The 27558-nt window shown below is 36.5% G+C and overlaps 1 protein-coding gene across 1 annotated transcript; it reads right to left on the reverse strand.

Annotated features, from left to right (window-relative positions):
* Window positions 1-3178: 3178 nt before the first annotated feature.
* On the reverse strand, window positions 3179-25291 carry Taf7l (TATA-box binding protein associated factor 7 like). Its single transcript, XM_063246186.1, has 12 exons — window positions 25021-25291; window positions 21310-21377; window positions 20484-20562; window positions 17555-17688; window positions 16770-16893; window positions 16495-16550; window positions 13685-13757; window positions 13241-13354; window positions 12426-12677; window positions 11945-12057; window positions 9093-9152; window positions 3179-4013 (listed from the first exon to the last, which is right to left on the reverse strand). The coding sequence occupies exons 1-12, from the start codon at window positions 25271-25273 to the stop codon at window positions 3942-3944; spliced, it is 1398 nt and encodes a 465-aa protein (XP_063102256.1). The 5' UTR covers window positions 25274-25291; the 3' UTR covers window positions 3179-3941.
* Window positions 25292-27558: the final 2267 nt, after the last annotated feature.

Consider the following 27558-nt stretch of genomic DNA (forward strand, 5'->3'; position numbering starts at 1 on the left):
AAATGTCACTATGAATGGATGGTGATTTTTCAAAATTCCATTTTATGACAAAATAAAACCCTTTATGTCCATCTTCCCCAACACTAATTTTTCTTTACTCATCAGTCCACAGCATATTTGTCCAACAGAAATCACATAAGTAATTTTAAGTTAGCATATTTAAAAAGTAAAAAATAGGTGAGTTATTTTAATAATATCTTTTATTTACCCCAATGTATCTAAAACATTATCCTTTCAATGTATAATCAATATAAAAACCATTTTTGGTGCTACTGAGGTTTGAATCCAGGGCCTTGTGCATACTAAGCAAGAGCTCTGACACTGAGCTACATCACAATCCTTTTTAATTTTTTATTTTGCAATAGAAAGTTACACAGGATGACCTCAAACTCACAATCTTCCTGCCTCAGCCTCCTATGTGGCTGGGATTATTGCTAGTGTGTGCCACTATGCATGGCTGAAACAGTTAATAAGATAATTTACTTTTTAAAATTATCTTCTTTGGATGGACAGGTTTTGGCAGGAACTAACTTCTTTGGAAGTGTCAGTCAGCTGATAAAAAATCCAAGAAACCCAGATAGATCCAGATAGTTTATTATTATAGAGACAGTGAAAGCAAGGTTAGTGAAGCTGTCAGCTCCCTGAGTTTCCTGTCCCACAGGACAACATTCAAATTAAAGTAGCTAGACAACATGCAACATGAAAGGTGGGACCCGTTGGTGTTAAGTTACCACTGTTATATTGCAGCTAATGAGTTTTATGGCATACAGCTAGCCGTATCCAGCAGGAACACAATCCCATACCTTACAGGAATGAGAAGGCAGACAAGAAACTGCCTCGTAGAAAAAAAAAAAATCCTGCCTCATAGTAATCTTTCTCCAGATAGGGAGGTGAAAGAAACAGCCTTGTAGTCATTCCTCACAAGACTATCTTCATGTACTTTGGGATGATCATAGTGTGTTCTGACAAGACCTGAGTCAGTTCACAGTTGAATCTTGCCTATGTAGTCTATGTAGGGAGTGCAGGATCATCATAGTCCTGATACCAAGAAGTCATCCTACAGAAATTCCATGTATATTTTATACCTATGGAATATCTCAGTTTGGCCTAGTCAAGTATCAGGTGCTCGATAGCTACACATTGCTAATGGATACCATATCAGAGAGTGCAGGTCTGTAAGATGCCAAAGTCAGACTCACCAAGCCATAGCAAAAAAACCTTCATGAGGCATTAGAGTGTATATGTGCATGTGTGTGGTATGTGTGTGTTGTGCATATGTGCATGTGTTGGGGTGGGGTTGAGAGAGCAGTAAAAGCCTTTTGATGAGGAATGTGCTGAAGCAGTTTTCTTGGGCTACATTTAGAAGTGGCAGCAGAGGGGATGAAAGGGCACTGAAAACACTTTACCTTGTCCTTCACCTTTCCTATAATCTGCCCTACTTCCTTGCCCCTCAGCAGAGTTCTGCCTGCTTCTAGGCTATACTATCAGTTAAGAGGCTACATGAGGGCTCTCCTATCTCTCTCACCCCTGAATGCACCCTCACTGGCCTGTCCCTCAAAGAGGTTACTTTTTGTCTGTGTATGCCCCAGATGTCTCTGCCTTCCTTTATCTGGAAAGGTCTTTGTTTCAAATTTTCTGCTCTCTACTTTCTCCCTAAGATAATTCCCTTCCCTATTCTTTGTTCTCTTTTAATTTCTGGGGTTCTGAGAAACAAATGTATGCATCATCTAGCTTTTTAAGCTGTTATCTAAATATTTTCCTAATCTTGGTTTCATTTTGTTTGAACAGGCCTAGTTCTCTTGGTCCTGCTTCTTCCTTTCTTCCCCCAGCATTCCCACTGTCTTCATTCTGCCTTGCCAGTGCCTGCCCATATTTACTGACCTCCTCTTCCCTACCCATGGCAAAATTATGACTTGGGCTTTGGCGCTAAAATTGGTGCAGGCAAGATATAGTGACACATGCCTCTAATCCCAGCACACATGAGGCTGAGGCAGGAGGATTGCTACAAGTTTGAGGCCAGCCTTTGCTACAAAGTGAATTCAAGGCCAGCCTGAGCAGAGAAAGACTGTGTCTCAAGAATAAAAGACAAAAATAAATAAAAGGTGCTGCATAAGCCTAGTTCAATGACACACACCTGTAATCCCACTCTGGGAAGCTAAGGCAAAAGTAGTACAAGTCCAGTCCCAGCCTGGGCAACATAGTGACATAGTGAGACCCTGTCTCAAAATAAAAGTGGAGAGATGTAGTTCTAGGTTCAATACCCAGTACCAAACAAAAAAAAAGTGGGGGAGAGAACTTGTAAATGCATTTTGTAGAGCAGCACCAATTTTTGTCATTTGAAACTAGACCTGGGGCTAGCTGGGCTACTTCCAGAAAACCCTAAGTTGTCCTCTTTGTGATTATCACCTTTGATTTATAAATGAGGAAATAGAAGCTCTAAGAGAGCTATAAGGACTCGTAGAAGGCATAGCTGGGATGCCAGCCTATAACGTGATAACTCAGTCCAAACACTGAAGCTACATTTGTATCACTTCTCTATATCTCTTCTCTCCAAATCCCCATGTTGTATGGTTATGTGATCATTTGCTTAGTTCATGAGAGTTAATTCTAAGAACGCTTTGGAAGAATGCTTCAGTGCTAATAGTACCTTGTCATTTTCTAATCAAAATGCTATGCTATGGTCTAAATATATCTCCCCCAAAGTCATGTTGAGACATCATCAGCAATGTGATGATCTTAATAGGTGATGCCTTTGAGAGGTGATTAGGTCATGAGGGTTATCCTCATAAATGAGATTAGTGCCCTTATAAAAATGCCTGAGATAATCTGCTACGTGAGGGTGCAACAAGAAAACAGCATCTATGGGAGAGATAGAGTCACCAGATATTGCATCTGCTGGCACTTTGATTTTGTATTTTTCTGCCTCCAGAACCATGACCAATAGATTCCTACTGCTCATTAATTCCCCAGCAATCTGAATGGACCAAGACACAGAGTTTATTGCTTGTTTCTTTTTAGATATGAGTGTGATCACTGTAAAGACAGTTTAATAAATTGGCAGCAATTAGAGGGTGGGGACTTATCTAAATGATAAATCATTTGCCTACCAAGTAATGTAAAAGGCCTTGGTTGAATCCTCAACATTGCCCCAAAAAAGTTGATAGCAATCCACTTAAAAGAAATAATTTCTTTATTGCTTAAGGAATACAAACCAGAAAACCATAATACAAATGAAAAGAAAAATATTCCAAAATGACTCAGGATTGTTAAATAAATGTCATAGCCATTACAGGTATCTAGTTTTTCCTAAAGTTTTATGATGGGATTAGAATGGGAGGCTCAGAATAACAGCTCGAAGTTTTTCAACTCTCTTCTAATTGTTCATGAATAACAACCAATCACAGTCCAAAATGCATGGCTGAACAAATCAGCAGCAAGAAATTATTCCTGAGCAAGAAAGCAGCCCTATCACCTGAACAAAGACAGAATGTAAACTATTATTAACTGCTTTCAGGTAGGCACTTAAATTCACTGTGACAGGTCCTAGCTCATGACAGAAATGAACTGATTTCTTTCTGTGTTGTAGGAAATACTTAAAACAATCAGAAGAGTTTGGAAAAGCTAAAATACATGAAAACCAGTAATATGGCCTTTGAGGCAAGAAGGTCTACCTTTGGAAAGCGTGGCTGAGTCACCTGATGGCACCATATCACTAAAACAATTGATAGAATTTTAAAATTGAGAAAGAGAAGCAGAGTCCATCACTGAGTGAGGTCTTTAAATCTACTAGCTTTAGTACTATTTTTACATAGGTGTGAACTTCTAACATGTTTTATCTAGCAAAAAAAAACCATTCGAGAAAATATACAATTGAGGCAACCAAAGGGACAAAAAGATACATAATTTCCTCTAGCCTTTAGTCTGGATGGTGAATCCAAAGTTTATATGCCAGGCTGAAAGCTCTCCTTTCTTTTCTTCAGGAAATAGTTCAGTTGTTCATATAGGGAAATGATCTGTAAGAAAGTGCAGAAAAACATGATCTGAAATCTTTTTTTTTTTTTTTTGACTATGGATTGAACTCACAACCTCACACTTGCCAGGCAGGCACTTATGCCATTGAGCTAAATCCCCAGTACATGATCTGAAATCTTAAGTTAAACTCTGTCACTTAAAATTTACTTATATGAATCAAAAAAGAATAATTGTCACTTGTCATTTATAAAGTTATCTTAGCCTTAAAATGTTCCAAAGAACAGTCAAGAATACACAAAATGCTATGGCAGTGATATTGTCCTTTTTAAAGCAAAACCTCTAAAAGGAAGTCTTAAAATTGGATGTTTTTAAAACTGAATATGCTTGCAGTTAAAAACCTATGCTTCTGCTGGACATGGTGACACATGCCTGTAATCCCAACACTCAGGAGTCTGAGGTAAAAGGATTGCTGTGAATTTGAGGCAAGCCTGGGCTGAATAGTGAGCTCAGCCTGAACCATATAGTGAGATCCTATCTCAAAAAAAAAAAAAAAAAAAAAAAAAACCTACGCTTCTGTGCAGAATAATCCAAAGTCACATCACTGTCAGGGTAAGGGTGATTGGACCATATTCTAAGTGTCAGAAGATAAGACAATATATTCTCTATCCCAATGAACACATTGGTTCTTATACTAAGTATTGTCTTCTGCTTCTTACTACATTATGAAACACCTTAGAAATCAGGTCAGGGACCCAACCAGTCTCCAACCTGGTGATGTTCTAACTTATGCTTTCTAAATCAGAAGCTATGATCTTTTATGGTATGGGACTTAACTTCTTAAAACTGAAATTGTAAGTGAACAATAATATTCAGAAACATATATACTGTCTTTTAGACAAAGATTATTTTTTTTTTTAGTATTCAATTTAGGTCACTTTACCATTAAAGATTTTGTCTTTGAAGTGAAAGGAAAAGAGACTTATAAAAAAAATTCTGTGCTGCACAACACGTACCAAACACCTCCAACTGCTACCTGCAATAGTTTCGAGGCCTTTCACTCAGATATTGATTGACCCCAACTGACCATGCAACTGAGTCAGTTTGTTCTCCTTCGTGGGCTCTTTCTTCTACCTCCCCCTAAAGGTATGCTCCCTTTGTTCACACTACTTTCTGAACAGTCAACCTGGTTAATTCAACTAACCTCATGTCTTCAATAATCATTTGTGTATGAATTTTTCTCTGATCTCTAATTTTCAGAAGTACTTCCAACTATAGTCATCATTGCCCCCTCAAAACCCTCTTGGTGTTGTCTTAGTTTCAGTTAGTGCAACAGCATTTTCCATTTATCTGTGCTTTGGACTTCTCTTTGACCCTCTCTTTTTGCTACAAATCTGCTACAGTTTAAATCTGGATTATGTCCCCAAAACAAAAGCTAATATGCTAAAGGACCTTTGGGAGATGATGGAACCTTTAAGAAGGAGGGCCTAGTGGGAGGAATTCGGTCATTTTGGGAATCTCTTCTAAAGGAAATGTGAAATCCTGGCTTCTTCCTCTCTTTCTTCTTTTTGCTTCTCTACCACATGTACCTCACCATGATATACTGCTGCTACAGGCCCAAAAGCAAAGAGACCAACTGGTCATAGACCGAAACCTCTAAAACTGTAAACCAAAATAAACCTTTTATCTTGTGATTTGATTATCTGAGGTATCCGTTATGCCAATGGAAAGTTAACAAAAAAATCCAATCAATTGTTAAATTCTGGTTCCTTCTATCACTTGCATGTTTTACTAGTCTCTCCCTGTTCTTAGTTTTATCAATATACTGTGATGAAGAAATCTTCTTGAGTGGCTCTCTAGGTTTAAAGATAAAGCTAAGAGTAGTGGCTCATTATGATCTACACCAAAAATCTAAACTCTAGTCAAGCATCACTACCTCTGAGCCTGTATGCATACTACATTATCATAGAATGCTTTCCTTTCCCTATCTCATTATTAAAACTCTACCTATATTTTATAATCACAGGCAAATACTATTTTCTTCTTGAAGTATTCTCTAATTTTCATAGACAAAAGTGAGCTCTCATTTCTTTAAATCTCTGCTTCTCTCATGAGCTTTTGCCCAACTGAAGGCAGACAGCATCATAAGCATTTAAAGTTCCCTGAAGAACCTAGCTTCAAGAAGACAACCAATACATCAATGTTGAATAAAAGAGCTAACATAAGACTCTTAAGTAAATAAAGTTTTCGCTACATTTCTATGCTCAGAATGGCACTTCTCAGCACTACCTACTTGTATAAAAACAAACAAGACTGATGAATACTAAAACAATCTTGGCATTAACTTTTCATCTGGTTGTTTATAAGCAGTCCTTGGATAAGTGATTTGCTTGGAAGAAGGGAATATATAGAACATAAGAATGCCTCTGAGCCAGGTGTGGTAGTATACCCTATAATCCCAGTACTCGGGGAGACAAGAGGATCACAAGTTGCAGTCCAGCATTAGTAACTCAATGCCTTAGCAAGAACTTGTGTCAAAAGTTAAAAAAAATAAAAAAGGGTTGAAGATGAAGCTCAGTGTTAAGGCACTGAGTTTGAGCCCCAGTATTGGGATAAAGAAAAAAAAAAGCACGTCTCTGAACTTGTGGGGATGGGATATAGGGAGCAGTGCCTTAAGCCTATCCTCATAACACGAACTCCTGTCTTTAAAATTATTACCTATAACAATATAAGGCTGGAGTCAGCATACATTTTCTGTACAGCTACTTGACCCTCATTTATCTCATGCTACTCTTGTCTCTTTTCACTCTGTGTACTCTCCTATGGCTCTGGATAATAGTCACTCAAGTTAGATCTGGCATATATCCTTAACATTTATTTCTCTTTTATCAGCAAGCAATTAACCCAAGTCCATAAATCCTTAGATTATATTCTCTCATATATAACTATTCATAATAGCATTATTTACCATACCCAAAAAGTAGAAACAGTCCAAATGTCCATCAGTACATAAATAAGTAAAATGTAGTATATCCATATAATGGAGTATTACTCAGTCTTAAATGGAATGATGACTGATACTTGCCACAAAATCGATGAACCTTGAAAACATTTCTAATTAAAATAAGCCAAGAACAAAAGACCACACATGATTCTTCTTGTATGAATCATGTATAGGTAGTAGATTACTATAGAGCAGATTAGTGGCTGTCTGTGGGTAGCAGGGGAGAAGTTCAGATGAAATGGGGAATGACTGCAATCAGTAATGGGTGCAAGCTTTCTTTTGAGGGTGATGAAAATGTTCTAAAATTGCTATGATGATGGTTTCACAACTCTTTAAAATACTAAAAGCCACTGGATTATGTAGTTTACTTGGGTGAATTATGTGGCATGTGTAATATATCTCAATAAAGCTGTTATATTTTAGGGGTAGGGATATAGTTCAGTAGTAGAGTGCTTGCCTAGCATACACAAGGATCTGGGTTCCATATTCAGAACCATGAAAAACAAATAAGCATCACATTTTAATTGCAGTTTAAAAGTCTATACTTTCCATCTCTATTACTGCTACCTTAATCTAAATTACCATCATCTCTGTTATAGCGCATCTCCAGATGTTTCACCAAAGCCTCATGCTTTGAGAGATGGGGCTTTGGGAGGTGGCTGGATCTAGGGTATGTGAATATGGGTTAAGGGTGTGTAATAAATGAATAGTCAGCATTAGTCCACTGAATGGCTTAGGCTAGTTCTGGGCATGGATAATAGGAAGCACCAACCTAGGTGTGGATGGCACCAACCAATAGGCTTATATCCTGGATATAATATAAGGGGAAAAGAAGGTAGGCTGCTTCCTGCCTGCCACACCTTAGACTGTTTCTCCTCTGCCATGTCCCTCTGCCATGCTGCCCTGCCTTGCAGCCAGTTACCTATGGACTGAAATTTCTACAAACTGAGCAAAATAAACTTTTCTTCTTTAACTTTGAGTATTAGGTATTTTGTCTCAGCAACAAGAAAAGTAACTAAGGAAATCTCTTACGCCTCTTTGGTTTTATTCCTACTCTCCCCTACAATTTATTTTTCAGATAATAATTAGGATGATATTTTTAAAGATTAAATTAGATGTGATTTTTATGCCTTAAACTCTGAAGAGTGTCCTTTGCTCTTAAGACTAAAACCCATCCTCCTTTTAATAGGCTATGAGAAATGATACATTATAGTTTCTGTCACTTCTCCAACCTTGTTACTCTCTTCCTTGCTTTAAATAATTTCAGATGTCCTCAGATAGACCAAGTTCTTTCCCACTGCATGTGCTTGACCCAAAAGGCTCTTCATTCCACTTTACCCGTATTCATCCTTCATCTCCAGACTTAAATAACTCTTCCTCAGAGAGCTCTACTATAATAACCCAACTAAGTTCAGGATTCTCCTCATGCCAACTGCATTAATGATTTTTTTCCCTCCAGAACACCTTTTTACAATTTGTGAGCTTACATTTGTATAATAACTTTCTTACTGTCACTCTCCCCTGCTGGACTGTTAGCTCCGTGAGGAAAAGGATTATATTTGTCTTATTCAACTCTACATCCAGTGCTTTTCACTCCACAGTCCCTGGCATTTAATAATTACTACTGAGTGAGTGAATTTTCACAAAGACTTTGATTTACTGTGTTACTCTCTTTTATTTATTTAACTTTTTTGCTCTTTTTTTTGGTGGCACCCTCTTTTAGAAGTTTTTTCATCACTGTTTCTGTGACAGAACAGCCAATAATTAGGGTTTTTTAATTTTTAATTTTAAAAATAAAACAAAAAGGATAGAAATGATACAGAATTTCAAAAACAGGAAATTAACACTAGTTAATATATTGCATATTGTTATCTTAGAAGTAGTTGTTCAGATTACAAGATTTAGGCATAAAAATGATCAATCAAACAATAAACTGTTCTTATTGAACTTATAGAGATTAGTCGTACAGTTGTCTATCGGGTATATATATAAATATACAAACATGTATGTATATATGTGTGTGTGTGTATAGATATATACATATAATCTCTTCCTTTCTGGGATGGGAGATTCTTTATAGAAAATGTTTTCTGGCTGATTTAAAATATGTATTTCTTACCTGAACATTTCTTTGTTTTTCTTGTATGCTAAGATTCTCCAGCACAGACCTTAAATGGTTCTGGAAAACAAATTGTTTAATAAGATGAATGCTGAGGAAGGGAGAACCAAGGGAGACAGAGTTTGTCAAATAATTTGAAATATAAGAAAACTGTCAGTTATTCTTTTTAAAGGGCTTGGAATATAAAAATACCCACTAAGAATAGTGCTGTCCTATTTGATTTTATGCACTCTACACAGTATTTTTTCTTTCCTTAAAATACGTGGTAGGAATATCTTCATGATAACTATTTCTAGATTATTGCAAATTACTTTGGTTGTGATAACCTTAAATAGCTGGCTTGGAACCTGGCACTGATTCTTCCTCAGTTTCCCCTCACTGGGGCAGAATATCACTGCTTTTCACTAAGGCAACATGCAACAGCAACCATAGTAATACTGATATCTATATCTTTTAGGATGTACCCATATCTGTTAGATTTGGTTACTCTAAAGGACAACCCCCAAAGTGAGTGTAACTCTACTTCAAGTTGTTTCCCTTTGATAATCACTGCTCTACAAAAAATAAAATCTGACAAAGAATTCCTCAGGTGCTTTGGAATTTCTTTCTGTAGGCTTAATTTAACACTACTACCATATAAGGGCTCTACCATGGAGGGAATAAATATGGCCTAAACATACATTTTGTTTTTGTTAAACTTTGTTTTTTATAGAAGTTTCTCTTATACACATGCACTCTGAAAATCTGTATGGCAGATAGGAAAACAATCCAGAGAGAACAGTCAGATTCAATTCCCTTTAACTTATATATACCCACAAACTTAAAGTTCTAGCTGTTTGCAGTTACAAACTGCACTATATGCACTATTCTTCCATTCACTTCTATAGATTGAAGAATGGCAAAGATTATTCCAGCCTGAAATCTGCATTCAAAACAAAAGAACAGATCTGTGATCAGACTTCTAAACTAGAGTTTTACCAGTGATAAATTCAGAACACTGCTGCCTCCTGATTTTCAACAGAGCTGATAAGAACCTAATAGGCCACACTGCTATTCATAATGTAGTCCTTATGAAAATGCACTGTGAAAATCAGTACTGCAGACAGGCAGACATTAAACAGAACACATTCAGACTTTATTCTATATATCTAGCTTTTATCCAAACTTTGAGAGCTTTAGCTCTGAAGTTTCAAATTTTACTTCATGAACTCCTATTCACTTCTAAGGGTAGAAGAATACAAACTAAAATATGAACCTCTATTTAAAAACAGCAGAACAAATCTGTGATATCAGTTATACCTCTAACCTAGACTTCAATCTAATGAGACAGAATACTGTCATCTCCTGCTTTTCAACAAAGCTGAGTAACAACTTATGGCTAACTTATAGAGCCCTTATACTCGCGCACTTGGAAAATAAGTATTTCAAATAGGCAGACTTTACAGATAACAGAGCCAGAATCCCTATCCTGTATCTAGTCTATACCCCAACACTGAGAGCTCTAGCACTTTGCAGTTATAAATTGCACTTTATACACTATTCTTCCATTCACTTCTATGGGTAAACGAGTGCTAAGGAAAATCCGAGTCTGCAAACTTCATTTAAAACAGCAGAACAAATCTGTGATATCAGACTTCTTAAAAGAGTTCCTGCTAGTGAGACATTAAGAATATTGCTGCCTGTTTTTTTGTCTTTTTGAGACAGGGTTTCAATATGCAGTTCAGGCTGGCCTGGAACTCACTTTAGAGCCCAGATTGTACTCAAACTTATAGCAATCCTCCTGCCTCAGCCTCTCGTAGTGCTGGGATTACATGCATGTGCTGCCACGCCTGGCTTTTAAAAAAACTGTTTTTTAGGGGGCTCAGCAGCATATGCACCTGCTTTTTAAGCAGGCAGTCGTGAGTTCGATCCCTAGTACCGATAAAAAAGGAAAAAGACAAAAAAACCCTGTTTTTTAAAAAATTTTTATTAGTATATCTTTGCCATTCATAATGATCACATTGATCATAGAGGATTGTATCTGTACATAATATGTCTTAATTCTTTTTTCCCATTCTGCTCCCTTCCCTTCAACCCTTCTTGCCCTCCTCATATCAAAGCTTTGTTTTCATTCTTTCTCTTCATTTTCTTTTTAAAAATCCCTTTACCTTTCCTTCCCGCATCCTTCCCACTCCCTTGTTCCTTTCCCATTTGAATATGTTCTTTCTATTTCCCAGTATCCATCTTCTGTTTTGCTCCTTCTCATTTGAGTTTCTCATACATGAGAAACATGTGATATTCAAACTTGTGTGTCTGATTTATTTCATTAAATCACTGAAGGTCTTAAACAGATATTGCTAAAAATAAACCAAGATGTTTATTCTTGTTCAATCATGCACTGTAAAGTTTAAAATTAATAAATTCATTTTACTGAAATAAATACATTTTGGTACAAACAACTTGGTTCAATCTATGTCCCACTATTCACTGTAGTCTTTGGTAAATTACTTTACCAACTTCAAGTTTCAAGTATTTTTTACAAAGTAGTAATTGTGACTGCATTTGTTTCAGGGATTCAAAGATGAAATGAGATAATGTACATTTCTTTATATCCTATTTTCAGGTTAAATCCCCAAATTGGCAATTATTATCTTAAATTATTTGTTCACCCCCACCAAAAAAGCTTCCATTACATGTTCAAAAGTATTTAGGTACAATAAGATAGAACTATATTTTATTGAAGGCTTGTAAGTGGTGTCTGGGTTCATAAATGAATTAGAATACTGCATAGAGATGACTTAAGTAAAAACACAAAGATGAAATTTTGAAAGTAAAATATCAGGATTTCTTAATACCAATCAACAAAAACTTACCTTGAGGGTCATGTTTTCCACTTTTCTCATGATATTCTTCTGTCTTTGTGCTTTGTTTTTAATATCTTGGAGCTTTTTCTCCTTATAATGAATATGTTTCTGAATTTCCATAACTAAAAGAGATAGAGAAAGACTTCATGTATCTAAACACAGCTTAAACTAATGGGTAGGCTCGCAAGTCAAGTAAAACTCTACATCTGAGCAAGAAATTCTCAAATTTAGTTTTGAATCTTATGTGTATCTAGAGTTAGCCTTAGCCAGGTGTGGTGGAGCTTGCTTGTAATTCCAGCACTCAGGAGGCTGACGCAGGAGAATCACTGCAAGTTCAAGGCCAGCCTGAACTTCATAGTGAAACCCTGTCTTAAAACGACAAACACACACACACACACACACACACACACACACACACACACACAAGCAGTTAAGCCTTTAGCACTGCCACCTACCTCATCCCATCTGTTTGTCTTTTTCTTTGACTTACCTATTGAACTGACACTTTCCTTTGTCTCATGCTGGCCATATTCAATGATCTTGGCCTGTAGCTCCCTTTCTAAAGTCTCTTCAAAGTCATCATCATCCTCCTCTTCCTCCTCTTCCTCTTCTTCCTCTTCCTCTTCCTCCTCCTCCTCTTCCTCCTCCTCCTCCTCCTCCTCCTCCTCCTGATCTTCATTCTCATCCTCATCATGGGTGTTACTACTAGAATCACTGAACATGGTTCGAAGCATATCGTACTCTATTGGTTTTAAGTAAGAGGAAAGTGAAATGTCTGAAGTTTTGCAAATATTTCTCATTTCAGAAACAATTATACTTTTTGCTCTCAAACTGACTGGATAAATAGCAAATTTTAAAAATCATTTTTCTTACAGGAAGATTATTCTCTTCATGAAACAAGTACAGCATATACAAAACACTAACATTCATTCATTTATTCAATGACCAAGATGTTTAGAGAATCTAAGAATCCACAGGAAATTGAGTACTAGGGATGGATGGGAAATTAGAATTCCAATCTAAAACCCTTAAAGTATTGGGGACCAACAAAAGTGTAAAGGGCAATGTCATTCTCTTTCTGTTTTTGTCATTGTTGTTGTTGTCTTGTTTTGTTTTTTTTAATCGGTACCGGGGATTGAACTCACGATGGCCTGCTTGCAAGGCAAGTGCTCATGCCGCTGAGCTAAATCCCCAGCCCCCTCTTTCGGTTTTTGACCTCTTTCGGTGAGTCTATAGAGAAGGATCTCTGACCTTCAGTCAACACTTGCTCCATCTAAAGCCCTTGCTCAACCTTTATTAAAATACCTGATGAGGTATCACTTGGCTTATAACCACTCATTCCTGGGGATACTGGAAAGCCTGCAATGCAACCTTGACTTTCTACTTCCTTGGTTTCATCATCAGCAATGACTTCCCATCCTGAAAGGAAGGAGCTGTCAAGAAAAATTCAGAAGAAGAAGGCAGTGTTGAATGGGAGGAGGCTCTTTGTCTAAAATTGCTTTTTGATTTAGTATGATTTTTGGTCATTTGTATCTATTCCTAGTGTGGAGAAGTGCCTTATACTGAATTATACAAGTAAACAATATTTATTACAGGTATTTGCTGTTCCTAGCTAGAAAGTAAGATTTCTGAGAAAAGTCTTAAGTTCTACACATCAAAACTGGCACACAAATACCAGAAGTTAAGTTTGTTAGCACATGCATATGGAGTGCAACAGACACTATAGAAAATATCTGGGTCAAAGGATACGGGCACTGACAGCTTCAGCATCTGAACACAGCAATCTCTTCACTTCCTTTTCCACATCTGGTGATTCAATGTACTGAAGCAAAGTGTAAGAAGAAATATCAATAGTGTTATTTAGCATCCTGTGTATTGCAGGAATGCCCTTTTCCTATAAACAAACAAGCTTAAATGATTAGGCCCCATTAATTGCTTAGCCAACTAAAGCTCTATTTTAAGTAATATAGTTTATGAAGGAATATTTACTATGGTCTATATTTTATACAGTTGGCTTATTTTTCCCAATTAAAAATTATTTGAGTCATTTAATCTTTTCATTGTGCAGCTTTATGATAAAATATCTTTTAAAGGTTAAATCTTTAGGTATCAGTTATTAATTATTTGCCATAATTTATATGACAAAGAGCTATCACAACTCATCAGTTATGCAGAAGTAGTTTGATTTAAATATATAAATTACCAGATTTCATTTCCTCATATTTTTATTATTAGAGATATTCCTACAAAAAACTGGGTCTTAGCTAAATGTTATCCCTTGAATCCAGTTTTGGACAATTATCTTCACAGCAACCAAGTCATTATGCCACGAATAAAATTAAAATTTTGATGGGAAATAAGATCTTATAAACAACTGCTGATAAAAGTGAATCCTGACTCCCAAGGAATGGCTATCAAATCTGAAAAAAAGAAGATTGGAATACAGTCAGGGACCAAATTGTATATTTTCCTCTAGGAATTACAGGATATAAAATAATGAATTCCTTTCTTAGTGAATTAAATCTAGTGTATGTGTATGGAAGTACAGGTTAGAGTTGAGAAGAAAGGCTTAGAAGTAACCTGTATAATTTATCTCATTATTTGAAACTAATTAGATATTAAACATATTAAAGGTAACTGATGAAATTATAGTATACTTGCTCTACCTCAGTAAAGCTATTCTCTTCAATTTGTTTGAAATCAGTGACCTATGAAATGAAACATAATAAAAAGTATTTTATAATTTCTCGAATTCTGTAAAACTTCAAGAGATCTACAGCTATTCTTGACTTAGTTTTACACTCAGTAGGCATCCAATAAATGCTGTTGATTGACAGAACATTAAGTGAAGGCAATGTGTACACTGGAAAACTCAAAATAGTAAAAATGTTTACTTTCTTCTCCCCAAATTGGTGTTTAGTTTTAATGTAATTCCTATCAAAAATCCAGCCATGTTTGTATAGACAGACCAGCTTACAAGCTCCAGAATGACTAAAACAGTCTGTTTGTTTTTTGTTTTTTTGTTTTTTTTTTTTTTTTTTTTGAGACAAGGTTTTACTATGCAGTTCAGGCTGGCCTTGAACTCGAACTCATGGCAATCATCCTGCCTCAGCCTCTCAAGTGTTGGGGTTACAGGCATGTACCACCACCCCTGGCCCTGCTAAAACAGTCTTGACAAGGAAAAATGAAGTGAGTACAATCAATCTTATGATTTCAAGACCTATCTCATTGTGATACAAGTGGAAAGATTGCCACATGGATCAGTGGAACAGAATAAGGAACCCAGAAACAAGCTCACACAAATATACCCAACTAATTTTTGGTGAAAGTGAAAAGTGCAATGGAGGACAGAAAACCAATGGTACTGGAGCAATTGGGCATCTTTAAACAAAAAAAGTGTACCTTGAACTAAGCTTTATACTTTTATAAAATTAACTAAAAATGGGCTATAGATAGGCTTAAATACAAAATGTAAAACTTCTGGAAAAAACAAAAAAAAATCTTCAGAATCTGGATGAGGCAGACTTCTTAAATTTAACATACTAAAGAACAAAATCCTTAAAAGAAAAAAATCATAAATTGGACCTCATCAAACCTAAAAAGCGTTGTTCCAGGCATGGTGGTGCATGCTGGTAATTCCAGCACGAGGCAGGAGGATCACCATCAGTTTGAGATTAGTCTAGGCTACATAAGCAGGTTGATGGCCAGCCTGCAGTACCTAGTGAGACCTGTCTAAAATAAAAACAGACAAAAAAAACTAAAGATTTTTGCCTTTGAATGATCCCATGAACAGGACAAAAAGATAAGCTATAGACTGAGACAAAATATTTGCAAACTATCTGGCAAAATAGTAGTGTTTAGAATATGAAATTACTCTTAAGACTCAACAACATGTCGATATGCTGTTTGTGGTATTGTACTGTAGTTCTGTAAAAATGTTACACTGGGAAAAACAAAGGAAGGGGTACATGTTATCTTGCCCGGGGAGTCAGCTAAGTGGCACAAGTACCTGCCTGGCAAGTGCAAGGTCATGAGTTTGATCCCCTGTACCAAAAAATAAATAAATAAAAGAATTTTAAAAAATTGTATCTCTGGACATAGGAAACTAAATTGCATGGGAATCTATAAATATTTTAAAATAAAAATGTTTAATTGAACAAAGAAGCCAAAGCACAGTACTTCTGCAGTTTGTCCAAGTTTCCACAAGCCTGCAGTAAGATTAGGAATATAAGCACAATTCCCAATTTCAGGTTCTATATGGATTCACTTTAAAACTAGATCTTACAATTGAAAATTAAAAGGATGAACAGAAGTTTCAAATTCATGTTCCTTCCAGATCCATGACAACTAGCTTATAACCACAAAGATCTCGTTGGTTTTTATTCAATGCTACATTTCCAAATGCTAGCACACAATGCTGGGCATTTACCTCACACTCAACAAATGTTTACTGAACATATAAATGAGTGAACAAATTAATTCCCAACTGACTTTCTCTTTCCTTTCTACTCATAATCCTCTTCTAATCTACCCAGCAGACACACAAATGTGAGACTAACCTTTTTCTTTGTTTTCCGGAATCTTTTTTTTCTCACATTCTTAAGTGGTGGAGTAACTAAAAATAAATATAACATGGTGAAACATGAATGGTTCATGGTAGTCAAATATCTATCTAAATTTTATACAGAGCCACTGGTTCATTGTATGTCTCCTCCCATTTAAAAGAATCTATGAGCTGAACAAACAAGGCAAGAGATACTGACTGATTCAGAAGAAATTAGGATTCAGCAGATAAATATAACAGGCTATAATCAGCAATGGGTTGGTGACTTACTTCCATGCTTCCAGACATAAGTTTTGTCTACTGCTTTTTCCTTATTCGTGGTTACACTAGCATCAGTAAAAGTAACTGGTTTTTCCTGAGGAGAAGGGAAGTCGCCACCACTGCACACAAGCATCTACATTTAGCGAAGACAAAAAAACTAATTATGGTCACGAATTGCATGAGTGACATCCCCAGCCATTTTTTATTATTGAGTTATGATCAATTACTACCAGAAATCCTGGCATTTCCAGAAAAAAACAAGTATTAGGTAATATACATTCATACTTCCTTATATTTCTCTCCCTCTCCTCTCCCTCCCTCCTCTCCCTCTCTTTGTATCTCTGTCTCTGTCTCTGTCCTTCTTCCTTCCTCCCTCTCCTCTTTCTCCCAACAGCACCATATAACCGTGAGTTTTTAAGCTAGTGTTCACCACTGCAGAAGGAATATGCTGAAAATACATATATCTTAACATTTTCATTTATAGAGGAAATAAGACATCAACAGCAGAGATACAAGAAGCCGTTTGTAGAAAGTTCAGAAGATCCCAGCTGCTCATATTTTTAAATTAATAAAAGTCACTATAAATGGCAAACAGAAAGCACTCCAAGCCGTTTGAATAAAATGTGGCAGTAAAAAGTTAAGGATCAAACACTGAACGAAAATGTGACATTTTATTGCTGCACAATTGATCTGGAAATTAGAAATGGCAGGCTGTCATCCAAGTGAAAGAAAGAAAAAAGGAAGGATGAAGAAATTCCTTGAATGATGTAGATCCAGAAAACAAAAATTCATACCTGGGAAATATCTGCTGTTTTATAAAAGGTTTTTTTATCTAAAGTTTTCAGACTTCCAACCACACAGGGCAAATCAACCAGCTTAGCAGATAGCGAGACATCTTCTACCTCAACAACTGCACGGCGTCCATCAGCTAATTAGGAGTAGAGAGATTAATGTTGACATCTTCCCGAAGAATTTTTGGTACATACCACGGTTTGAACAGTGAAGACTTTTGTGGGACAGATTAGTCTTCTAGTTAAACCCACAATGCTAAAACAGTTACATGATGAGTAACTTCCCAGAGAAAAGAAGGGGCTATATGGAGCTCATTTGTCCCAACTTATGTCACCCATTCAAAAGTAGTTAAGTTTCTTAGTCATGCAAGTGAACAAAATGTGAGGGAAGCAGTAAGTTTTATCTCACCCTAAAAAGCAGATGCCAATCATTTAAACACATTTCTGTTATTAGAAGCATTCAATCATGTCATCATATATGTGTGTTTTCAAAGAGATCGATGTGGTCCTAGAAGGGTATTAAGGTAAAATCTCCAGTTGGAGCTGGACAAGGTGGCACACACCTGTAATCTCAGCACTCTGGGAGACTGAAGAAAGACAATCACAAGTTCAAGACCAGCCTAGGCAATTTAGTGAAACTTGGTCTCAAATTAAAAAATAAAAAATGGCTGGGGATGTCACTCATGCAAAGGCTTCAGTCTGATCCCCAATACTGCAATAAAAGTAAAAAAAAAAATCTCTAGTTGGTTTCACAAGCCTAAAATCCTATGCAACAGTCATGTACTGAAATCTAGATCCTGTTCAGATGTCATAAATATGAATGTCTTTTGACAGAGAGGATTCAGGTATACTCTTCTAATATTAACTGAATAAGAAAGATGCCAAAAATCATGTATAGTTTCAATACTTATTGCCTGAATTAATTTTTAAAACTGAAATTATTTAAAATCTACAGCTATGCATAAAATTTTTCTGAAATGAAACACAAGAAACAGTTAATACTGGTTAGTTTTGGTACTGTGGTTGGAACACTATGAGAAAGGAAAATTTTATTATCTGCTTTTGAGTTTTTGTTTTATTTGAATTTTATAAACATAAACTCATATTGCCTTTCATTTTTTAAATGTCAATAAGGCTAAGTGGTGGAATTATGGTTCTTTTTTGATTTCTTCTTTATATACTTCTCTATATTTAAAAAAATTCAGGCTGGGTGTGGTGGTATACACCTATAATCCCAGCACTTGGGAAGCTGAGGTAAGAGGAGCACCACAAGTTTGAGGTCAGCCTGGGCTACATAGTGAGATCCTTCCTCAAAAAAAAAATAGTATGAATTTTATTTTTGTTTGTTTATTTATTTATTTTGGTGATTTAGGCAGGTGAGCCTTATACAAAAGCATTATTATTTTTGCTTTTGGGTCTTTAAAAATTAGTATCATTTTGAATTGATGAATCATAACTAGATTACCTTTACAGAGTAAAATATTATATATGTATACACACACACACACATACACAATGTAGAATGATTAAATCAAGTCAATTAACACTCCACATTTTTGGAGTAATACACGTAAAATTTACTCTCTTAATTATTTTGAAATATACATCATTATTGACTATAGTTACATTGCTGTGCAAAAAAGATCAAAACTTATCCTTCCTGACTAGCCAAAACATTGGATTTTTTGACTAGCAACTCCTCATTTTCTCATGCCCAAATTCTCAACAATCTCTGGCAGCCATTATTTTATTCTCTACTATGAATTCAATTTCTTTTAGATTCCATATATAAGTCAGAACACATGTTACTTGTCTTTCTATGACTGGCTTATTTCCCTTAGCATAATGTTGTCTAGATTCATCCATCTGGCCCCCATTGACAGAATTTCACTCTTTTTTAAGATTGACTAACATTCTATTGTGTATGTATACCACATTTTCTTTACCCATTGATCTCATGATGAATACTTAAGCTGATTCCATATTTGGGCTATTAGAAATAATGTTACAATAAATAGGATTGTGCCTATCCCTTCAACACACTGATTTCAATTCCTTTGGATATATTCTCACAGTGGAATTGTGGAGGGTCATATGGTATTTTAATTTTAGTTTTTTAAGGAATTGCTACACTGTTTTTCATAATGGCAGTATCAAATTACATTTCCGCCAACAATGTGCAAGAGTTTCCTTTTCTCTCCATCTTCACCAAAATGTATCTTTGTTCTTTTTGAAAAAAGTCATTTTAACAGGTGTGAGATGATATATCACAGTGTTTGAATTTGCATTTCCCTGATTAGTGATGCTGAGCATTTTTTAATAACCTATTGGTTATTTGTTAAGTTTTCCTTTGAGAAATATCTGTTCAGGTCCTTTGCCCATTCTTTATTGGGTTATTTGTTTTTTGCAGTTAAGGTAAACTCCTTATATGTTTTAGGTATTAACTTCTTACCAAATGTACAATTTGCAAATAAAAAAATATTTATTTAAAGAAATAGATGCGTCATTTTTGTAAATAATGAATGGTATATTCATCATGCCTTTTGACATTCAGAAATGACAAAGCTTATATACAGGAGATTACCAACTGAATGAAAATCTCACAGTTGATATCCAAGTTCTTCTCTATGTACCCTGTGATAATTACCACAAGTTGCAAAATTTCTAATTCCTTTATCCTTAAAAAAAGGTGTAAGTGATTCTAGGCTCTGTAAACTGTGAGTCCATTAACATATTCTGTTCATGGAGCTGGGGATTTAGCTCAGCGGCATAAGCACCTGCCTTGCAAGTGTATGGTTGTGAGTTCGATCCCTGGTACCGATAAAAAAGAAAAAGACAAAAAAAAGACATTCTGTTCTTTTTCACCTAGTATCGTGCTTAGCATATAACAATCCTTTAATAAATGATTTCTTAATGGGTATTAACTACTTACGAGATAAGTCAATTTTTAGTTTATCCTTCATGGTGACACTTCCAGAACGCATTATGCTCCTGACAGTAGAAGCATGTTCCTAAAAAGGAGTTAAATCAAAATATCAGGATCATCTATTTAGCAGTTAATGGATATACCAAACATAATACTCCTTTAAATAAAACATTGTAGTTCCCAAATGTTAACAGTGTCTGTACCATGAGAGACCGCATTGTATACATCAAGTTAGGACGAAGCCAACTCTAAATTCGTTTGTCTTTTAATAGATATAGTTAGTGCCATCTACCAGTTCTACATTTCTGCCTCTCACTGCTTCCCTCAAGTTACAGGCACTAAGGAAAGACTCAGCTAAAGTTTACTGAGTATATTAATTAACTTTAATTGGGCAAATATCCATCCATATGTATCTTCCTAAATAATGCTTGAATATAGTTATCAGTCAGGGAAGAGATTCAAACACAATATCAAGATGTACTTTAATAACCTCGCCTGGTGATGAATTTGCAAGAGATATCACGACAGTCATTTTTACTGCAATTTTAGGAGAATCTTGGCTATTTAGGGAACAAACTATTATTAATGGTAAGTGATTGGACCCATCAATGTCACGGCCATTTGGCCAGAAATTCAACCCACATAATAGGTGCTATGCACAGAATGAAAGAAACTGTGCTTGAAGGATACATATTAGAATTGGGCTGCTTAATAGAATATGGTTGCTGAGGAACAAATGTTCTGAATTTTTATAGATTGAAAAATGTTAGAGAATCAAAGAAATATACTTCTGGTCTGCAGATATTTGCTCTGATACACAAAGGTTTCTTACCGGAGGCAGACGCAATATAAACTGGTTTTCAAGTTCATAAGGAGGTTCATCTTGGCTTTTATTCATGTCTTGTTGAGTTCATGAAAACAAAAAGAAAACGAAGTTACTAAAAACTCCTCTTGCTCCCTCTGCTGACCACTTCTAGTAGTACTGGTTAAATTACTATACAAATTCTTCCCCATAATCCTCACTGAATGATGTATATACAGTTCAGCAATAATTTATTTGATATTCCTTGATTACTTATAAATCTCTATCCCTGAAAATATGTACAGATTTTTCAAATCAATATAAAATACTTGATGTAATTTGAAGAAATGACTTAAGAACTGATAAAACATATGATTTACTCTTAATAATATTCTTAGATTCTCATGTAAAGAAATAAAATTCAATACACAGTGGTGGCAACGTAAGCAATCTAAATGACCTCTTCAGGGAAAGAGTACGAACCAAAGGCAGAAGTCACTGAGAAACCACTTGCAGAAATGTATGATGACTTAATATAAACAAAAGCTTAATTTTCAATATTTTATTCACCTTAAGGGACTAATAGGTACTTAAAGTAAGCAGCTTTTTATGACTCTAACAAGCATATCCAACCTCCAGCCTGCCATTTTCCATCATTTTTTGAATGGAAAGGAATTGTCATGAGTAACATTCAAACTATATAATTGATGTATATAAGTAATGAAACATCCTTTCAAAAATATTTTTATTAAAGCACATGTAAAACTAGGGGGGATGGGTCATAGAAGCTAGCATCATGGTAGCTCTTATCTACCTTGGGGAAAAATTAGGAGTCCAGTTCTTAAAGCTAGTCTATGTATGTGAGTATATACAACTTTATGGAATAGTTACATTCCTGAAGCACTGACAAATATAGAACAAAAAATTTGATTTAATTATTCATTACTAACATTTTTAGCATTCTGTGTACCTCACAATACACTGAGTGCTTTCAGTGTATTATTTCATTTAATTCTCAAAACAACTACTTATTTGAAATACTTCTAAAAAGCTATTTAAAATGACCCTAAGACAGATCCTTTTATTTCAAAAAATACTTTCATGAAAGTGAATCGTTATCCAAGTTAGTAGGCTTTTTGACCATATCATCATATATAATGATCTAGTACACAGTGATATTATATGTATACAATGTGAGATGCATCAAGCTAACAGTAGTACCGAAATTTACTCCCTAAGTGCGACTTTCTACCTTTTGACCGATAACTCCCCATTCCCCACACCCTGTAGTAACTACCTGTAGTAACTGCCATTGTACTTTTTTGTTTCTATGAGTCTGATTAGTTCAGATTCCATGTATACAAGTGAAAATATGTGGCTTTCTTCTGTTTTTGTGGCTGGTTTACTTCACTTAGCACAATGTCCTCCATATTCATCCATGTTACAAATGACAAAATTGTGGTTTTTAAAAGGCTGAATAGTATTCCACTGTGTATACAGACCACGTATTCTTTATCCATTTATCTACTGAAGGAGAGCTAGGCTGGATCTGTAAGTTTGTTATTGCAAATAACGCCGCAAGAACATGCGATTGCAGATACTTCTTTGACATACTGATTTCAAGCCCTGAAGTGGGATTGTAAAATCTCAAGTTAATCTTTACTTATAATCTTATTTTCCATTCATTTAACGATGTATCTGCAGTGGCTTACATTTTAGGTATCAGGACTCATGCTTCTAAAAAGTTTTTTTGGTCAAATATTGAAGAAAACAGTGTTTACATATGAAACTTGACAAGGGTTTTTTATGCCCTAAAAATACGATATACACCAAGTTGCAAGAGATTTTATCTAAAGTTAAAGTGAAAATTTTCAGTTAATATAGTTGTTAATATTCTTTTAACTATTAACTGGGATCTGAGTTTTGAACCTGAATTTCATTTAAAAGCATTAGTTCCTTCTTTTAACACACAGAAGTGGGTCTGGCACCCTACTTGGGTGAAATTATTCACCACTTATGAAATAAATGTTTTAGTATAATTTTAGAAAGTATCAGGTATTAAAAGATCAAAGAAGTCAGCAGTGGGAGATGCCAGATGCATTACTTGTGACAGTCATTTCTTTTCTTATAAATACATATGTACACATACATATATAAATCTAAAAATGGAAACGTAAATATAAGAAAGAATTTAAAGTAAAGAGTTGGAGCTGGGCACAATGCCTAACAAGAGAAAGTAGGAAACACTTCAGGTTGAGAGCAGAAGCACAGATTATTTGAAGTAGCTCAGAAGCAAGATTTTATCAGATCAATAGTAACTTTTGGAATTCTCAGCAGAGTGAAGACTAGGGCATTTTGTTCATATCACTGCCTTCTTGGCAACTCCTTTTTCATGGAAGAAAACTTAAGAACTGAAACTATTTCAGAAAAGTTCTTTGTAAATCACCCTAATAAAAGGTCCGGTCAGAGAGAAGGTTGAAAGCCGAAACCCTGCTTGAAATGCGTTTTAATTACTTTTAAACGTTGTTATCTACATGTCTCCAAAGACCCTATGGTATTTACTGTAAGAAATGCACACACTTTTTCACAGCAGGCATTATCTCTGATGTCTAATTAAATTAACAGAACCGTTCTCCACCTTTCACCATCAAGTCCTTCTCACTTTAGTAGAATTACAATTGGAATTAGCCAGAAGAAAGTCATCTAGCCTGAAGATTCAGGTAGCCCAAATCGGCAGAGACCGAGGTTTCAAGTTCATAGCTCCAGGCAGCAGTTTAGCGGCAGTAACCACTTCCCTGCTCATTCTTTATCTCTGGGTCATTAAACTTCCAAGGGAAAAGTTCTGTTCGCAGAGGTCTTCCCTAGAAAATCTCCCGCGGCGCCCAAACAGCCTCAGGCTTCGCACCTCGCAGTGCAGGTGGGCTGAGGAGCGCAGCGAGGCGCGCTGCCGACCTCCGCGTGCCCGGAGCCCTCCGCCCGCCGCGCTCACCCATTCCAACTGCAGCTCACCCATTCCTGCACCGACTCCCTCCGCAACGCCTCTGCGGGCCGGCTCCGGCGCCTCTGTCCGGCGAGCTCCCCGAGGACAGCGCGTGTGCTCCTGCTTCGGCCCGCGGCCGAGGAGGCGGCCGGGCGGCCGGGCGGGCGACCCAGCTCCAGGTAGGGGCGGCAAGAGCCCGCCCCTCCCCGCCTCGCCGCGCCGCGCCCCGCCCCGCCGACCGCCCGGCGCCTCCAGCTTCGGCCGGCGCGCCGCGCCGCGGGACGCTTCGGGGGCTCGAGAGTTCCCGGGTCCCAGGGACTCCTTCGGGCCGCCTGCGGGTTTCATAAGGCACGTTTATTAGAACTCCTAGACCCCGTCAGGTCGAGCGGTTTGCCGCTTGACTGGCGACCCCGCTTGTCGACAAATATGCGGGCCCACAAACCCACTAAGTCACCGGACTCCAGGGCAGGATAACACGACGCGGCCCTCCCCTCGCCTCGGCACTCAGTATCTTACGTCTTTTGCGTGTCTTTTCCTTATATTTACTTTTCCTTTGGTATTTCTGTGTGTACGTGTGTGTTTATTTATAAGCAAGAGAACTAAAAGTGACAGCCCTAGTCACCTACTCCTAGTCACCTACTCTGGAGTCACTCTACTCCAGAGAGTCGCTGAGGAGTTTCATACAAAATTTTAGCAGTTCACTTTTCCCAGAACAAATCCTCGCCTTGTGGGCAAACGAACGAACTTGAAAAGCCACCTACCTTTCTTTTCGGGGAATTTTTCTGAAATATCTTTATTAGCAACCACAGTGCTGTCCACATCAGTTTGAGGACATGGATCAATGGGAATTTCTGAGTGTTGGTCACCTGGCCTTTCGGTACTGCTGTCGCATGCGATTTCAGCACCATGGTCAACGGATATTTGGGGAGGTTGGCCACTCCTTTCTTCTGATGTTGAAACCACTGTTGAATCATTTTCTGAGACATAGACGTTTTCTCCTTCAGTGCGCTCCATGATCCACCACGTTGGGGGCTGGTGTTGTAAAATGGCTTCCTTCCAGTTAGTCATGTGATCTGAAAGTTTTCCAGAACTTTCATAAAACGATATAAAAAGTATGTTATTTAAAGGGAGACACTGTGGTGGTGCACTCTTGTAACCCCAGCACTTGGGAAGCAAAAGCAGGAGGATCCCTGAGAATTCAAGGAAAATCTGAACTACAAAATGAGACCCTGAACCCAATAAACAAACAGAGATACTGTTAGCGACCTAGTGTGTGTTAAAGATGGCACCTATAAAGTCCTACCACCTAACACTGATCTTAAACTTAATTGTAAAGAGTAGTTTTGAAAGACTAGTTACTATGCAGTCTTTTCTTTTGGATATGTGATTTTTAAAATTCAATAAAACTAAAATTATCAGAGCTTCAGATTTAGAAAAAAAACTTTGGATATCTTTTTTTTTCTTTTTCACTTTCTTCTTTCTTTCTTTTACTTTTGCAATAATAGGGGTTGAGTCCAGGGCCTTCTGAGTAGCACACATCTCAATACCAGTTTTACTTTATTTTATTTTTATTTTATTGAGACAAAGTCTCATTAAATTGCTAAATTGCCTGGGCTGCCCTTGAATTTGTGATCCTCCTGCCTCAGCCTCTCAGACTGTAGGAATTAGAGGCCAGCAGCACCACACCTGGCTTGTCCCTTTTTTAACCCATCCACTGACCTTTATTTTGGTATTATGCTATAGGAGCTACATTGAGGGTTGTAACAAAATAGACCAAAACACCAGTCATACACTTACAGTACAAAAAATCCTATTTTTACAGTAGAATATTCTTAAAGATTTTATTTAAAATGAAGAGTCATTTAACTCAGTCCAACATAGTGGTGCATGCCTGTAATACCCGCACTTGGGAGGCTGAGGCAGATGGATGGCTGTGAATTTGAGGCTAGTTTGGGCTACCGAGAGAGCTGAATGCCAGCCTGAACTACATAGTGAGACCCTGTCTCAAAAAACAAAAATAGTAACTCAAAGGACAGCTTTATTTTTGATAACTGAAATAGCTAATTGTTTTTAATCATATGAACAATATGAATGATATGACTTTGTGATGGCCGCTTGAAGACTGAAAACCAAATTTGCAGCCCACCTCTAAAACCTATGAACTTTACTGGCATGTATTGACCTTTTTCCATTATCTTAAACAGTTATAATCTTTCCCAGCTTCCTAATTAATTTTATCTTGTGCAGTAAACTATACTGAATGCAACTGGAAACCTTTTTTTTAAAATAAATACACATGCTAGATAAATGAAAATAGCACTCTGACACAAGTACTTCAGGAACCATTCTTGTGAACGGAGGATGGGAACACAGTAACACTTCCCTTATAGTCAGTTATCCAGCCAACAGAGAATTTAGTGTACTACCCTTTATTTGAAACATTTAATAAATGTTTCAAGAAAATGAGTCAAATTTTACCCTTAATAAATTTACAGTCTTGTTAGAGATACAGACACACACAACACAATTTCTGATTATTATCATGTTGTCTGGCCTCTTATAGAAAAGGGGAGTGAAAAGTGAAAGGAAGTAAAGGACAAGAATTATAATTTCCCTTGAAGTAGTATGGTGTACTTATCTAAAAACTGTCCTGTTGTCAGATACACACAGAATGTATTTTTGGTTGGGTTATGCCATGTTGGCATTTCTTTCTAATAAGTTTTGCATCAAGTAACTCAAGTAAATTCAGTTATGTACCAGGAAATTTTCTAAAGTTAATAGTTAACATTCATTAACGTTATATATACTTTTATATACTAGGCTTTTTTATATACTAGGCTCTTTACTAGTGCTTTGTATGGTTATTTCTTTTTTATTTTTAAATTTTTTTTTTATTTTTATCGGTACCAGGGATCAAACTCAAGACCACGCTTATGCCACTGAGCTAAATCCCCAGCCCCTATATGGTTATTTCTTTTAACCCTCATAATTATTCTATGAATTTAGTATGACTATAATTCTGTTTGTTGAATTTTAGACTAGTTAACTGAGACTAAAAAATAATTAACTCATTCAATGCCACACTCCTAGTAAATGACAGAGACAATATTTACTTTAAATCTGGTGTCTGTTTGACTCTCAGTACTGCCTATGCCTACATACACAGATCTGTCATGCATAATTAGACATGCAGTTACTCTTAATTGTCCCCTAATCCCAGCCCTTGGTAACTTCTACTTTCTGTCTCTCTGAATTTGCCTATTCTGGGTACCTCATATAGGTGCTACCATGCAATATTT

This window comes from Cavia porcellus, unplaced genomic scaffold, assembly GCF_034190915.1.
Source record: "Cavia porcellus strain 051 isolate PalLab524CR breed Dunkin Hartley unplaced genomic scaffold, mCavPor4.1 scaffold_3, whole genome shotgun sequence".
Classification (NCBI taxonomy): Eukaryota; Metazoa; Chordata; class Mammalia; order Rodentia; family Caviidae; genus Cavia; species Cavia porcellus.